The sequence below is a fragment of the Chiloscyllium punctatum genome, chromosome 26, assembly GCF_047496795.1.
Source record: "Chiloscyllium punctatum isolate Juve2018m chromosome 26, sChiPun1.3, whole genome shotgun sequence".
NCBI lineage: Eukaryota > Metazoa > Chordata > Chondrichthyes > Orectolobiformes > Hemiscylliidae > Chiloscyllium > Chiloscyllium punctatum.
This window is the reverse complement of record NC_092764.1, coordinates 2,129,909-2,145,937: the sequence shown is the minus strand read 5'-3', so window position 1 is coordinate 2,145,937 and position 16,029 is coordinate 2,129,909. Positions and strand designations below refer to the sequence as shown.

The window sequence follows — 16,029 nt, the reverse complement described above, 5'->3', positions numbered from 1 at the left end:
TTTCTTTGGTACTATGGAGATAGAACACTACATGTTAGTCTACCTCCAGATTGGTCTGGAACCTGTGCAATGGTCCGGCTAGGGGTACCCCTATTCCTCTTAGGTGAACAACAAAAGGGAATAAATCCGCATGTACGAACACGCAGGGATTTGTTTGATGTCACATGTGGCTCAACCACTTACATAGATGCAATAGGTGTTCCCCGTGGTGTACCTGATGAATATAAATTGGCAGACCAGATAGCAGCAGGATTTGAGAATCTCCCAATTATCGGTGCTCTATTCCCAGTCACGCCGAATAAAAACGTCGACCGAATTAATTATGTACATTACAATGTACTCAGGCTAGCCAATAGAACTAGAGATGCGGTGGCGGGACTTTCTGAACAATTGGCAGCAACCTCATTGATGACAGTACAAAATAGAATGGCCTTAGATATGTTGTTAGCAGAAAAGTGGGGGGGGGGGGGGGTGCGGTGTGCTCTATGTTTGGAGATCAATGTTGTACTTTCATCCCCAACAATACGGCACCTGATGGCTCGGTAACCAGAGCCCTGGAAGGACTAAGAATCTTGTCTGAAGAAATGCATGAACATTCAGGTATTGACAACCCTCTAGGAGGCATTTTCAACTCATGGCTTGGGAAGTGGAAAGGATTAATTGTGTCTGTGTTTATGTCCCTCATTGGTGTGATCATTGTGTTAGTGTTGTGTGGATGTTGTTGTATCCCCTGCATTAGATCTTTGTTGAGCAGGGTAATTATTACAGCAACTGAAGGGAAGGCTCCTCCGTCCTACCAGCTATCACAGATGGAGATGGAAACCGAGATGGAAACCATGGCTCTGGCAAGAAGGGAAGCCTATGTATCAGAGAGCGAATGTGATGTATAAAACTGGTTTGCTGGTCTCATGTTCATGAGACCAAAAAGGGGACTTGTAAATATATGGCTGGCTGCGAGTGTAAATATACTCGGCATTCGTAAGCCTTTGGGGATGCTCCGTTATGCGCACGCGCAGGAGGAAGTCACGTGGTGCTCCGTATCGCGGGCAAAACAAGGTCACATGGTACGCTGTTTCGTGCGCAAGGAAGTCACGTGGTACTCTGTTTCGCGGGCAAAACAAGGTCACGTGGGGTCGCAAATCCGGGAACGCAAGGAGGCGGAGAATGGAGTCAGATCAACAGCCAATCAGAAGACAATCCCACCTCAGTGATTGCATGACGTTTTTTATTAAATAAAAAGACTGGGTCAGGGACAGGAAGGTGTGGTACTTTCTGAACTGACACACTATATAGTTTGTCAGGGACAGAAAGGTCTAGACCCAGAGCTCTGTATGCTTTATCCATTTACTCCTAAAATAAATTAAGAGTGTGAGATCGAATATCTTCTCCTATTGCTTCATTTAAAGAACACGCAGGACTGGGCTCACACATAGAAGAAAGTAAGTTGGTAGATTGAGCCAAAGTCCGACAATGTTTACCACAAAACATACCCCAGTGGTCCAAGAATTTAAATCCTTGCTTCCTGCACCAGTTCCCCAGCCACACGTTCAAGTCCATTATCTCCCGGTTTATGGCCACACCAGCCCGAGGAACTGGAAGCAAACCGGAGATAACCACCTTGGACATCCTGCTTTTCAGCGTTCTTCTGAGTTCTCCGAAGTCCCGCTGTAGTTTGTCCCTCCTCTTCTTCCCGACATAATTTGTGCCGAAATGTACCACGACCTCTGGCTCTTCACCTTCGTCCTTGAGGATTTCCTGCACTCTGTCTGTGATGTCTTTAACCCTGGCACCAGGAAGGCAACACACCATCCTTAAGTCCCGTCTGCTGCCACAAAAACCCTGGTCAGTTCCTCTCACTATGGAGTCCCCTATTACCACGGCTCTGTGCGATGTCCGACTCTTCCGCACTGTCTCCACGCCAACTTTTGATTGACAGACCTGGTCGCCTCGTGGACTGGCAGTGTCATCAGTCTCTACTGTTTCCAAAAGCTTCAACTTGTTCCTGACAGGTACTTCTCCCGGTACTTCTCCTGACAGGTACTTCTTGCAGCTGTCTCCTCTCTGCCTTCCTCATCGTCTGCTCTGTTCTGGTACGATTGGTGTAATAACCTCGCTGAAGGTCTTGTTTAGAAAGATCTCGTTCTCTCGGATGAGCCTAAGGTCCTCGGTTTCTTTCATCAGTGCTACAATATGCTCTGTCAGTAGCTGAACGTGCACACACTTTCCACACTTATACGAGCCAGACACACCAGAGTCATTGACCTCCCACATCAAACACGTAGCACACTGAACCAGCTTGGCAGTCATGTCTTCCCCCTCTTCAACTGTGGCGTAATCACTTCACTCAACCTCCTTGTCAAAGACTCCTGAGCTAAAGCCTCACCCTTCAATCCACAGGAGCTTCCTTGGACCCTCTTTTTGGGGCAAGTCTGCAGACTTTTAATTTAGGTTAGAGGAGGAGGGAGGGAAAGAGGGAGGCCCTACTTTGTAGGACCTGGGGTTTAGAACACACCCACTCAAATAACAATCACTTACCTTTCCGACCGGCTTTGCGTTCTGCCTTCACTTCCGCCCAGCTCCCGCTGTTCTCTGATGCAAAAAGGTCCTATCTATTTGTAATGCATGCACCCATCTATCAAAATGAATGTTTAATTCTTTCTTTCTAAACTGTCTTGGCAAATTTGAGAATCATCTTCAAACCTCAGAACCATTTTAGCAATTTTAAGAGCTATTTCTCTTACTTTCAATTTAACCAACCCACAAGTCACTGAAATTAAACAAATTGTCATACCTACGTTTTATTTAAAGGTCTACGACACTAACCTGCAAGTCTTTAAATCTGCTAGGATTTTTCTTACCCCCAAATTTATTCAAATCTGTCTAAACCATTTCAAATCACAAATCTGAGACCCAAACTGTTCAAATCCAGACAAGTCCCCGAACTGTTACAACAGGGAAAACCCCACACTAATTTAAACCAGCATCACAGAGAAGATTTACCCCGTGCGGTAATCTGTGAAAATTCGAGAGGCCAAGAACTATCCCAAAAGTCGCTATTTAAAGTAAAAATTAACAATGGTATTTTTTAAAGTCTAACAGACAACAATTAACTAACAACTATTTACAACTCCTTTCCCTTCTACAACACTGGTCCGATAAAAACCCTGTTTAGGATTTACAAAATAATTCAAATTTCAAAACCAGCCAGCTGTCAAAACTTGTCATTGTATCTTGCTCTGTAGATTTGCTCTGCACATTGGTGTAGATGTTTTCTTTTCTCTGTGCAAATTCCTTCTCCAGACAGGTACCTCTCAAAGAGTTCTTACTAGCAGCCTACACCTGTTGGTCTTTTGGCAGTTCTCCCTCAACTGTTTAATTTTTTTTTCCCGGTTTTATACCCCAAAGCATCTGATCATTTCATTGGTTGTCAAAATACTAAATTTGAACTTGAGTGGAGTTTAGTATCTAGGGGCATAATTTAAACTGACTGGCCAAATTTGAATTTGCTTATTTGTCTCATAGCAGGCCAGGTATTTTTAACTGCTGGACCAAATGTTACATTGTAAATTCTCCAGCACTCTGTGTACTTGTTAAGCCCTTCAATTCTCTTAAAGGTACAGTATCCCTTATACTGTCATAACACGAAGTGCTCCCCCACTGTCACCTCCCTCACCTTTCTTGCCCTACTTCCCAAGAGTAGGTCATGTTTTGTTTCTTCCCATGTAGGACCCTCTACATACTGCTTGAGGAAACTTTCCTGAACACACTTAAATTTCACCTATCTGAGCCCTTAACAATGTGGCAATGTTAGGAAAATTAAAATCCCCTACTATCACAACCCTATTGCTCCTAGAAGTCTCCCCAATCTTCCTGTATACTTGTTCCTCTAATTCCCTTAGATTACTTGGAGACTGATAGTACTAAGTTTGGGAGAAGATTTGTAGCTTGGGTGCTTGTTGTTGTGGTTCTGTTTGCCAAGCTGGGAATTTGTGTTGCAGACGTTTCATCCCCTGTCTAGGTGACATCCTCAGTGCTTGGGAGCCTCCTGTGAAGCACTTCTGTGATGTTTCCTCCGGCATTTATAGTGGTTTGTCTCTGCCGCTTCCGGTTGTCAGTTCCAGCTGTCCGCTGCAGTGGCCGGTATATTGGGTCCAGGTCGATGTGCTTGTTGATTGAATCAGTGGATGAGTGCCATGCCTCTAGGAATTCCCTGGCTGTTCTGTTTGGCTTGTCCTATAATAGTAGTGTTGTCCCAGTCAAACTCGCTTGTCATCTGAGTGCGTGGCTACGAAGGATAGCTGGTCATGTTGTTTCATGGCTAGTTGGTGTTCATGGATGCGGATCGTTAGCTGTCTTCCTGTTTGTCTTATGTAGTGTTTTGTGCAGTCCTTTTGTACACTACATTGGTTTTGCTCATGCTGGGTATTGAGTCCTTCGTCCTGGTGAGTTGTTGCCCGAGAGTGGCTGTGGGTTTGTGTGCTGTTAGGAGTCCTAGTGGTCGCAGTAGTCTGGCTGTCAGTTCAGAAATGTCTTTGATGTATGGTAGTGTGGCTAGTCCTTTGGGTTGTGGCATGTCCTTTGGGTTGTGGCATGCCCTCATTCTGTTGTCTTTCCCTTAGGCATCTGTCGATCAAATTGCAGGGGTATCCGTTTTTGGCAAATACATTGTATAGGTGTTCTTCTTCCTCTTTTTGCAGTTCTGGTGTACTGCAGTGTGTTGTGGCCCTTTTGAACAGTGTCTTGATGCAACTTCGTTTGTGTGTGTTGGGGTGGTTGCTTTCATAGTTTAGGACTTGGTCTTTGTGTGTGGCTTTCCTGTTTACCTTTGTGGTGAATTCTCCATTTGCTGTTCTCTGTACTATCACATCTAGGAATGGGAGTTGGTTGTTCTTTTCTTCCTCTCTAGTGAATCGGATTCCTGTGAGTGTTGCGTTAATGATCCGGTGTGTGTTCTCAAACAAACCAACACATTCCTAGAGGCATGGCACTCATCCACAGATTCAATCAATAAGCACATCAACCTGGACCCAATATAGCAGCCACTGCAGCAGACAGCTGGAACTGACAACCGGAAGCACCAGATTTGAGAGATTAACCCTTCTCCAGGACTAGAAGTTGGGGTAAGGGAGCTACCCAGCACAGGTTCCAGTGTGAAACTCATGCTAATGTTATGGTCCAAGGCAACACAGGTCATATATTTTCATTTGCTATATTGCTGGAAATCAGTGAATATCCTTAAAAATATTTCCTGTCCTTGCAGGTCTTTAAATCACCAAAAAAGAAGCTTCATGTTTCCTATGAACACATAGCAAACTTTGCTTTAACCAGCACCTAATGAGCTGGCACTCTTGATAAACCATAAAAACTATATCCCTGAAATACCAGAAGTTTATTGTATTATCATAATCACCACAATATCTGAATAGTCAGTTGAAGGATGTGAGTGAGATGGCTCTCTGCTTGTAAATTTTGTTTACATTATCTAAATTAATTATTCTGTAAATAAAGTATAACAGCGATGTTTATACCTGCTGCATTACATTTCTATTACTTAGTGAGTGTTTTTACATTAATTATGTGGACGTCTTGATCAACTCGAATATTTGATCGACTGATACACTCTTGGTCCCAAAGGTGCCGGTCAATAAAATGTTTGCTGTATTAACAATGAGAAAGTAAAACTAAAACAGGAATTATTTATATATATATAATATATATATATATTTGCAATTGATTCTGCATTAAACACAGATTCATCTCTTAAGGACCTATTTCAAGGTAAAGTCTCATAACAAAATGCCACAAGAATTCTGTGAAAGTCACAAACGTGAGCAACATCATTTGATATCCAGTATTCAGTCACCTCACAATATGAAGATCTGCTGCGGAGGAAGAGTCCTGTCAAACAGCGTCAATGAACATGTTCCGACTACAGCTTTTTAGGCACATTAGTGATAATGGGCTTTGGACGGGTTTTGAAAATGATCTTTTTCTTGATGATTGCGGTGACTAGGTAGTTACATAAAATGCTTCCTTCACTCACTTCTTGTTCAGTTACTTCAGTTTCCATTGGTCTTTCGGCTCCTGCTCTCGCACCAGTCTGCTTCACGAGCACTACAAATGGTCTTTCCAAGCGGGTGACTTTACCGTAAAGGATGTGATGGCCAACTACAAGTATTGGCACTCCCTGGGAATGGGAAAGAGGAAAATAAATGCACTAGAGATTACTCAGCTTAGAAAACAGCAGAATAAGACAATTTATTACTCCGCAATATCAAACACAGGTAGCTATAGCTCCATAGTAAAGATTGAAACAACAAACAGGAATATCCTAGGCAAGTGCCAAACATAGTCGGGTATGGCACTGAGTTACACACACTTAGTTGGGAGAGAGTAACTAAACACTCGGACAAGCTTTTTGTTATTTGTTCACAGGACTATGGATTCCCTGGCTAGGTATAGGAACAAGGGATGCCTTGTTTCAATTATACAGGGCATTGGTAGTCATACCCAAAATATTGTGTACAGTTTTGGTAGATAAGGAAGGATGTTCTTGCCACAGAGCGGGTGCAACAAAGTTTTACCAAATTGATTCCTGGGGTAGCAGGACTGATGTAGAAGGAGAGGTTCAATTGATTAGGCTTGTATTCACTGGAGACTGAAAGAATGAGAGGGGATTTCATAGAAACCGATAAAATACGAACAGGGCTAGACAGGTTAGATGCAGGAGGATGCCCCTGATGGTGGAGTCGTCCAGAACCAGGGATTACAAAAAATATTTTAGGAGGAAAATTAGGAGAAATTTCTTCACCAGAATGGTGAGCCTGTGGAATTTACTACCACAGAGAGTAGTTGAGGCCAAAACAAGCGTTTTCAAGAGGTTGTGGCTAAAGGGATCAAGGGATGTGGGGGGAGGGCAGGATTAGGGTATTGAGTTTGATGATCAGCCATGATCAAAATAAATGACAAAGCACTTTTGAAGGGGCCGATAGAAGATAAGAGCAGGAGTAACCCTATGTTTCAATGCCTAATGGCCTTTGGAAAAGTGGTGGTGAGCAGATTGTTAGGAAGGGAGGTCCAAGACTTTAACTCAATGACAGTGAAGGAATGATGATATAATTCCAAATCACAATAGTCTGTGGCCTGGAGGAGAACTTGCAGATAGTGGCGTTCCCATGCATCGCCTCTCGGTGTCTTTCTATATGGTAGAGGTCATGAATTTAGAAGGCACTGTTTAAGGAGTCTCAGTAAATTGCTGCAGTGTATCTTGCAGATGGGATCCACTCCATTACTGTGTATCAGTGGTGGAGGGACTTAGAAGTTGATAGAGGGGGTAACTATTAAATGGACTGCTTTGTCCTGGATGGTGAATAGCTTCTTCAGTGTGGTCAGAGCCACACTGGCTCAGTTTGGGATTTGCAGAATACAATCCATTGGTGACAAAGCAATATTGACATGTTGAATGGGTGAGTAAAATTGCAGTAGACAGAATTTAGTTACTTTTGTGATGTTACTGTGTCTTTAAGAGAGATGTGTTCTGTGCTGTTTCTTTTGCAGGGAGGCATTGCCACAGTGGTGCTGGAATGTCTGCTTCAGAAGCAATGGATGAACAGTTTTGAACTCAGTTTTCTTTTATTAGAAAAATGCAGCATGAGTGGGTGGAGTCAGGCTCACACAGACCTAGGTTTTAGATTTACTTTCACTTGGGATTTGGAATTGGCTTTTGAAATTGATAGTTATAGCTCGTGCTCTGCTACAGCGAAAAACTCGAGTTCTCCCGCTGCTACTAGCTTGTTTCTTTTGCTGTTCCTTTTCCTGCAGAGAGCATATTATGACTATATATAGAGTCATAGAGATGTACAACATGGAAACAGACCCTTTGGTCCAACCCATCCATGCTGACCAGATATCCCAAACCAATCTAGTCCAACCTGCCAGCACCCGGCCCATATCCCTCCTGATCATATACCCATTCAAATGCCTCTTAAATGTTGCAATCGTACCAGCCTCCACCACATCCTCTGGCAGCTCATTCCATACACGTACCACCCTCTGCGTGAAAAAATTGCCCCTTAGGTCTCTTATATCTTTCCCCTCTCACCCTAAACCTATGCACTCTAGTTCTGGACTCCCCAACCCCAGGGAAAAGACTTTGCCTATTTACCCTATCCATGCCCCTCAATTTTGTAAACCTTGGTAAAGTCACCCCTCAGCCTCTGACGCTGCAGGGAAAACAGCCCCAGCCTGTTCAGCCTCTCCCTATAGCTCAGATCCTCTGACCCTGGCAACATCCTTGTAAATCTTCTCCAAACATAGAACAATACAGCACAGAACAGGCCCTTCAGCCCACGATGTTGTGGCCGACCACTGATCCTCATGTATGCACCCTCAAATTTCTGTGACCATATGCATGCCCAGCAGTCTCTTAAATGTCCCCAATGACTCTGCCTCCACAACTGCTGCTGGCAACGCATTCCATGCTCTCTCAACTCTGTGTAAAGAACCCACCTCTGACATCCCCTCTATACTTTCCTCCAACCAGCTTAAAACTATGACCCCTCGTGTTAGTCATTTCTGCCCTGGGAAATATTCTCTGGCTATCGACTATCTATGCCTCTTGTATACCTCAATTAGGTCCCCACACAAAGGCCGCCTAACTGATCTTTGAGGGGCCCTATTCTCTCCCTAGTTACCCTTTTGTCCTTAATATATTTGTAGGAACCCTTTGGATTCTCCTTAATTCTATTTGCCAAAGCTATCTCATGTCCCCTTTTTGCCCTCCCGATTTCCCTCTTAAGTATACTCTTACTTCCTTTATACTCTAAGGATTCACTTGATCTATCCTGTCTATACCTGACATATGCTTCCTTCTTTTTCTTAGCTAAACCCTCAATTTCTTTAGTCATCCAGCATTCCGTATACCTATCAGCCTTTCTTTTCACCCTGACAGGAATATACTGTCTCTGGATTCTTGGTAACTGATTTCTGAAGGCTTCCCATTTTCCAGCCGTCCCTTTACCTGCAAACATCTGCCTCCAATCAGCTTTCTAAAAGTTCTTGTGTAATACCGTCAAAGTTGGCCTTTCTCCAGTTTAGAACTTCTGGATCTGGCCTATCCTTTTCCATCATTATTTTAAAACGAATAGAATTATGGTTGCTGGCCCCACAGTGCTCCCCCACTGACACCTCCGTTATCTGCCCTGCCTTATTTCCCAAGAGCAGGTCAAGTTTTGCACCATCTCTAGTAGGTATGTGCACATACTGAATCAGAAAATTGTCTTCTACGCACTTAAGGAATCCCTCTCCATCTAAACCTTTAACACTATGGCAGTCCCAGTCAATGTTTGGAAAGTTAAAATCCCCTACCATAACCACCCTATTATTCTTACAGATAGCTGAGATCTCCTTACAAGTTTGTTTCTCAATTTCCCTCTGACTGTTAGGGGATCTATAATACAATCTCAATAAGGTGATCATCGATTTCTTATTTCTCAGTTCCATCCAAATAACTTCCCTGGATGCACTTCTGGGAATATCCTCCCTCAGCACAGCTGTAATGCTATCCCTTATCAAAAAGGCCACTCCCCCTCCTCACTTGCCTCCCTTTCTATCCTTCCTGTAGCATTTGTATCCTGGAACATTAAGCTGCCAGTCCTGCCCATCCCTGAGCCATGTTTCTGTAATTGCTATGATATCCCAGTCCCATGTTCCTAACCACGCCCGGAGTTCATCTGCCTTCCCTGTTAGGCCCCTTGCATTGAAATAAATGCAGTTTAATTTCTTAGTCCTACCTTGTCCCTGCCTGCCCTGTTTGACTCACTTCTGTTCTCAACTGTACCACCTCAGATTATATCTACCTTGTAGAAAAGGGAAGTGAGTAATGAAGCATCCAATGAACTCCCTTTCCTCAATATGCTCCCTGAAAAATCTGATAACATGTTCTCAACTATTGTCTTCACAGGTCACACATTTCATGCTGCATTCTCTATATCGCATCTTGACTTGGAAATGATAATAGAGAGTTGGGTTTTTGGGAAGGGGGATTTGGCAATATGGCTTTCCACTCTCACCTCCTTGCTAAAGTGCAGTTCTCCCATCAGATTCCCAGCTAGGCCACTGTGGTTTCGGGATTCAATTTCTCCCTGAAGCTCCAGCAACAGCCACTCAGGAGCAGAACCACCACCATCAAGACTGAAAGCAAAATGAAACATGAAAAGTTTGGGTGTGGCTGAGAGAGAGGGAGTGGGAGCTAGAGAATGTTGGAACGAAGGGGCTGACAAATGTGACAAAGAGTTAAAGATTGAGAAGCTGGATTGGAGGGTGGAGAGAGGGGAGGGAGCAGGGTGTGTGTGTGTGTGTGTGTGTGTGTGTGTGTGTGTGAGTGAGAGTGAGAGAGAGAGAAGGGAGCAGGGTGAGAGCGCGAGGAGGAGTAGGGTGAGACAGATGGGGAGTGGGGTGAGTGGGTGGGAGGAATGAGAGAGAGAGGAAATAAGGGAATGAGGTGGGGGGCAGAGAAGGAAGGAAGGAGGAGGAATGAGGCAGGGAGGGAAGGACAAATGGATTGGGGGAGTGGGGGATGAGGAAGGGAAGAAAGACTCCCTTTGGAAAATCAGATCGCAACATTGTGTTTGTCCTCGTGGTTTACAAGCAAAAATTAAGATATGCTACCCAGTACAGAAAATAGCACAGTGCTGGTCCGAGGCAACAAAAGAGCTTTTACGGGACTGCTTGGAGTCAGTGGACTGATCCACGTTCAGCAGCCTGCCTAAATCATTCTGGCTCTTCATTAGCAAATGTATAGAAGACTGCGTGCCAAAGAAGTTAACTTGAATGTTCCCTAACCAGAATCCTTGGATGAAGTTGGAGATTCATTGCTTACTGAAGTCTAGGTGAGAGATGTTCAAGTCAGACAATCCTGACCTTTACAGAAAATCCAGATACCACCTCCAGAAGGCCGTTAGAGATGTTAAGAGGCAATACTGGACTAATCTAGAGACCCAATCTACTAACCGTGTGGAAATTACCATTAGTGGTAAAGCCTACAGGACATCCAGGCCTACCAGAACAGAACAGTGGACAAAAATACATCCTTGTTGCACTCATTGCATTTTATGCTTGTTTTGAACAGAAGATCAGTGAAACAGTGACACCTGCTCTGACAGCCTTGGATGCTCCTGTTCTCTCAATGACCACTGCAGACATCAGATCAGCCTTCTTGAGAGTGAGCCCATGGAAAGCAACAGTCCCAGATGGAGTTCCTGGCCATGAACTCAGATGCTGTGTGTACCAGCTGGCAGGAGTATTCGCTGACATCCTTAACATTGCCTTATGAAGATCTGAAGTCCCACCTGCTTCAAGGCGACCATCATCATTCTGGTATCAAAGAAAACTCATGCAGCATGCCTCAATGACTGGTGGGGGTTCTGACATCTATAATTATGAAGTGCTTTAAGAGATTAGTCACAGCTCATATCAACTCTAATGTCTCAGCATGTCGTGATACCTTGCAATTCACCTACCACCAAAATAGGTCCACAGCAGATGCCATCTCCCATGGCCCTAGATGCATCTCTGGAATATCTGAATAACAAAGGATACCTACATAAATCTCCTATTTATTGGCTACAGCTCAACCTTTAACACAATAATTTCAACCAAACTATTTTCGAAACTCTAAGACCCAAGTCTGCTCTGCCTTCTGCAACTTGATCCTTGATGTCCTCACCCATACACAGTGAGAATAGGCAACAATACTTCCTCCACAATAATCCTCAACACTCGTGCCCAAAAAGGCTGCATACTCAGCCCCTTACCATACTCCCGACACACTGAGGAGAAGGGAAGAGAAGGAGGAGGAAGGAGGGGACGAGGAGGAGGAAGGAGGGGGGGCGAAGACGAGGAGGAGGAAGGAGGGGGGGGCGCGAAGAGGAAGGAGGGGGGGGCGCGAAGAGGAAGGAGGGGGGGGCGCGAAGAGGAAGGAGGGGGGGGGCGCGAAGAGGAAGGAGGGGGGGGCGCGAAGAGGAAGGAGGGGGGGGGCGCGAAGAGGAAGGAGGGGGGCGCGAAGAGGAAGGAGGGGGGGGCGCGAAGAGGAAGGAGGGGGGGGGCGCGAAGAGGAAGGGGGGGGGGCGCGAAGAGGAAGGAGGGGGGGGGCGCGAAGAGGAAGGAGGGGGGGGCGCGAAGAGGAAGGGGAAGGGGGGGGCGAAGAGGAAGGGGAAGGGGGGGCCGAAGAGGAAGGGGAAGGGGGGGCGAAGAGGAAGGGGAAGGGGGGGCGAAGAGGAAGGGGAAGGGGGGGCGAAGAGGAAGGGGAAGGGGGGGCGAAGAGGAAGGGGGGGCGAAGAGGAAGGGGAAGGGGGGGCGAAGAGGAAGGGGAAGGGGGGGCGAAGAGGAAGGGGAAGCGAAGAGGAAGGGGAAGGGGGAGCGAAGAGGAAGGGGAAGGGGGGGCGAAGAGGAAGGGGAAGGGGGGGCGAAGAGGAAGGGGAAGGGGGGGCGAAGAGGAAGGGGAGGCGAAGAGGAAGGGGAGGGGGGGGGGGAGGGGGGGGAGGGGGGGGAGGGGGGGGGGGAGGGGGGGAGGGGGGGGGGGGGAGGGGGGGGAGGGGGGGGGGGAGGGGGGGGGGAGGGGGGGGGAGGGGGAGGGGGAGGGGGGGGGGGAGGGGGAGGGGGGGGGAGGGGGAGGGGGGGGGAGGGGGAGGGGGAGGGGGGGAGAGGGGGGGAGAGGGGGGGAGAGGGGGGGAGAGGGGGGGAGGGGGGGAGGGGGGGGAGGGGGGGAGGGGGGGGAGGGGGGGGGGAGGGGGGGGAGGGGGGGAGGGGGGGGAGGGGGGGGGGAGGGGGGGGAGGGGGGGGGAGGGGGGGGGGAAGGGGGGGAGGGGGGGAGGGGAAGGGGGGGGAGGGGGGGGAGGGGGGGGGAGGGGGGGAGGGGGGGAGGGGGGAGGGGGGGAAGGGGGGGGGCGGGGGGAGGGGGGGAGGGGGAGGGGGGGAAGGGGGGGGGCGGGGGGAGGGGGGGAGGGGGGGGAGGGGGGGGGGAGGGGGGGGAAGGGGGGGGGAGGGGGAGGGGGGGAAGGGGGGGAGGAGGAGGGGGGAGGGGAGGGGGGGGAAGGGGGGGGGAGGGGGGGGGGAGGGGAGGGGGGGGGAGGGGGGGGGGAGGGGAGGGGGGGGGGAGGGGGGGGGGGGGGGGGAGGGGGGGGAAGGGGGGGGGAGGGGGGGGGAGGGGGGGGGAGAGATGGGAGGGAGGGGGAGAGATGGGAGGGAGGGGGAGAGATGGGAGGGAGGGGGAGAGATGGGAGGGAGGGGGAGAGACGGGAGGGGGGGGAACAGCTGCGGCCGTTACCGGGGGCTCGCGTGCACTACGATTTGAACCATCTTCCCGCCACACAGCCACCTCTACACCATTTCCGCCTTTGGATTTATTTCCGGGTGAGGGGTGAACGCATGTGGACCGCGAGGAGCCCGGCTTTTAAACCTCCATTAAAAGAAATCTGAAAGCCGCCTGAACCTCCCGTCTGACTGTAGGATGGGCGAGTTCCTTCTCCATCGGGTCCGCTTCTTTAACTTTGTTCCGAGCGGGATCCGCGCTTTGGCCCAGTCCAGGAACGGAGAGCGCCTGGCCCTGGCTCGACAAGACGGGAGCCTGGAAATCTTCCGCTTCAGCTGGAACCATAGCCAGGAAAAGGTACCTCGTCCCTTTTCCAGCTCAGTAACTGTCCCCTTGACTTGTCCGGACTTGTCCGACCTGCCTATCTTCTTTTCCACCTATCCACTCCACCCTCTCCTCCTTGACTTTTGCCCGAAACGTCGATTTCGAAGCTACTTGGATGCTGCCTGAACTGCTGTGCTCTTCCAGCACCACTGATCCAGTATTTGGTTTCCAGCATCTGCAGTCATAGTTTTTACCTTCATCCCCTCCCCCACTCACCCATTGTACTCTATGCTACTCTCTCCCCACCCCCACCCTCCTCTAGCTTATCTCTCCACGCTTCAGGCTCACTGCCTTTATTCCTGATGAAGGGCTTTTGCCCGAAACGTCGATTTCGAAGCTACTTGGATGCTGCCTGAACTGCTGTGCTCTTCCAGCACCACTGATCCGGAATCTGGTTTCCAGCATCTGCAGTCATTGTTTTTACCCCACTTAACACCGGCTCATTAACCCCGAGCCCTGCCACCTACCCCACACTTATGTGCGATTACAGAAAATATACATATGCCCTGTTGTGTGATTCACACAACAGACCGTAGATATGCTGAAGGATACTGAAACAAGATGCTATCAATTAATTGGAACCTTTTCTCTTTATAGGTGATTGCAGGAAATGACAATCGGTCCATCGAAGCAATCAGCTGGATTGGTGATAATCGACTTCTGAGTATTGGATTGAATGGAGAAATCATTGAGTTTGACTTACAGAGACTATGTCCGCAGTACAGGATGGATGCTTTTGGAGGCCCTCTTTGGTGCATGAGCTGTAACTATGAGGAGACTTATTTGGCGGTTAGTACAGCGTAGTCATGTTCAAAACAAAATATTTAAAAATTGGCAGGGAGTCCACTGGGAGTCGTGATGATAAAAATGTTCCTTTGGCAAAATTGAACAGATCTTAACAATGTGTAGTAAACCTTTTCTATACCTGTGATAAATGGGGGATAGTGTAGAGGAAGCTTAACCCTGTATCTACTCCTGTGCTGTACCTGTCCTAAGAGTATGGGTAATTTTCAAATTAATTAGTATGATGTAGGCAGTCAGCATTTATTTTGCCCATCCCTAATTGCCATGGAGAAGATGGTCCCATTCTCAAAATTCTGCCATTCATGTATAACAGATATATCCACACTGCTGTTATGAAGAGAATTATAGAATTTTGATCCAATGATATTGAAAAAAAAAGTGGTATAGTTCAAGCCTGGACTCGAGGGGGACTACGCAGTTTCTGTTCCTATTCCACCACATCCCTCCAACAATAATTCTTTATAAAATCCTCAAGTCCAAGAACAAATTCACAGACATAGGACTTGTCTCAACTGCAAACTTATTAATTAAAATAAAATTTGCTGGTATCTTGAACCAAAGCTTTTAAGCTGGACTAAATTATTCTACATTTTGATTGATTTGATTTGTCTGATTTAAATCCTTACAAAATTTTGCCTTGGCTCCTACCCAAACGTGCATACACCACAAACAATTAGAAAATAGCTTTTACTGAAAAATGGCAAGTTTGAAAACTTCAAACTTCTGCCCAAGCCTCACTCAATTGAGTTCCATGGATTTGGTTGTTACACTTGGGCTACTATAATTGCTTGGCACTAGCCCACCTCGGACTTGCGTGATAAGTTACAACCCTCCATACAATTGGTCCTTCTGCAGATCCACAAGTCAGGTTATAAGACCATAAGATGTAGGAGCAGAATTAGGCCATTCCCAGTGAATCTGCTCCACCATTCAATCATGGCTGATGTGTTTCTCAACCCTATTCTCTGCCCTCTATCTGTAACTCTTGATCGCTTTACTAATCAAGAACCTATTTATCTCTCTCAAATACACTCAATGACTTGGCCTCCTCAGCATTCTGCAGCAAATAATTCTACAGAACAATCACTCGCTGGCTGAAGTATTTCCTCCATCTCAGTTCGAAAGGGTCATCTGTCCACCCTGAGGCCATGCCCCTGCATTCTAGTCTCTCCTATTGGAAGTATCTTCTCCATGTCCACACTATCCAGGCTTCTCAGTACCCTGTAAGTTTCAATAAGATACTCCTCATCTTTCTAAACCCCATCAAACAGGAGAACTATGGGCATGGCTTATACACTCAATGGTAAGGTTCTGGAGAGATCTTGGTGTGCAGGTTCATAGATCCTTGAAAGTGGAGTCACAGGTAGACAGGGTAGAAGAGCAGGTGTTTGGTAGGCTTGCATTTAGTGAGCAGTATAGAGGTTGGGAGGTCATTTTGCAGCTGTACAGGTCATTGGTTAGGCCACTTTTGGAATACTGCTTTCAATTCTGGTCTCCCACTTATAGGAAAGATATTGTTAAACTTGAAAGGA

General features: G+C 47.3%; 2 protein-coding genes across 2 annotated transcripts in view; one reads left to right on the top strand and one right to left on the bottom strand.

Moving 5' to 3' along the window:
• Nucleotides 1-5,370: 5,370 nt before the first annotated feature.
• On the bottom strand, nt 5,371-13,412 carry chtf8 (CTF8, chromosome transmission fidelity factor 8 homolog (S. cerevisiae)). Its single transcript, XM_072595745.1, has 3 exons — nt 13,325-13,412; nt 10,071-10,191; nt 5,371-6,187 (listed from the first exon to the last, which is right to left on the bottom strand). The coding sequence occupies exons 1-3, from the start codon at nt 13,354-13,356 to the stop codon at nt 5,930-5,932; spliced, it is 411 nt and encodes a 136-aa protein (XP_072451846.1). The 5' UTR covers nt 13,357-13,412; the 3' UTR covers nt 5,371-5,929.
• The window catches only part of utp4 (UTP4 small subunit processome component), a 67,677-nt gene continuing 65,042 nt past the window's right edge, over nt 13,395-16,029 (top strand). The window contains exons 1-2 of the mRNA XM_072595743.1: nt 13,395-13,666; nt 14,291-14,482. Of these exons, the coding sequence (XP_072451844.1) occupies nt 13,508-13,666; nt 14,291-14,482 (351 nt within the window). The 5' untranslated portion in view covers nt 13,395-13,507. The remainder of the gene's footprint in view (nt 13,667-14,290; nt 14,483-16,029) is intronic.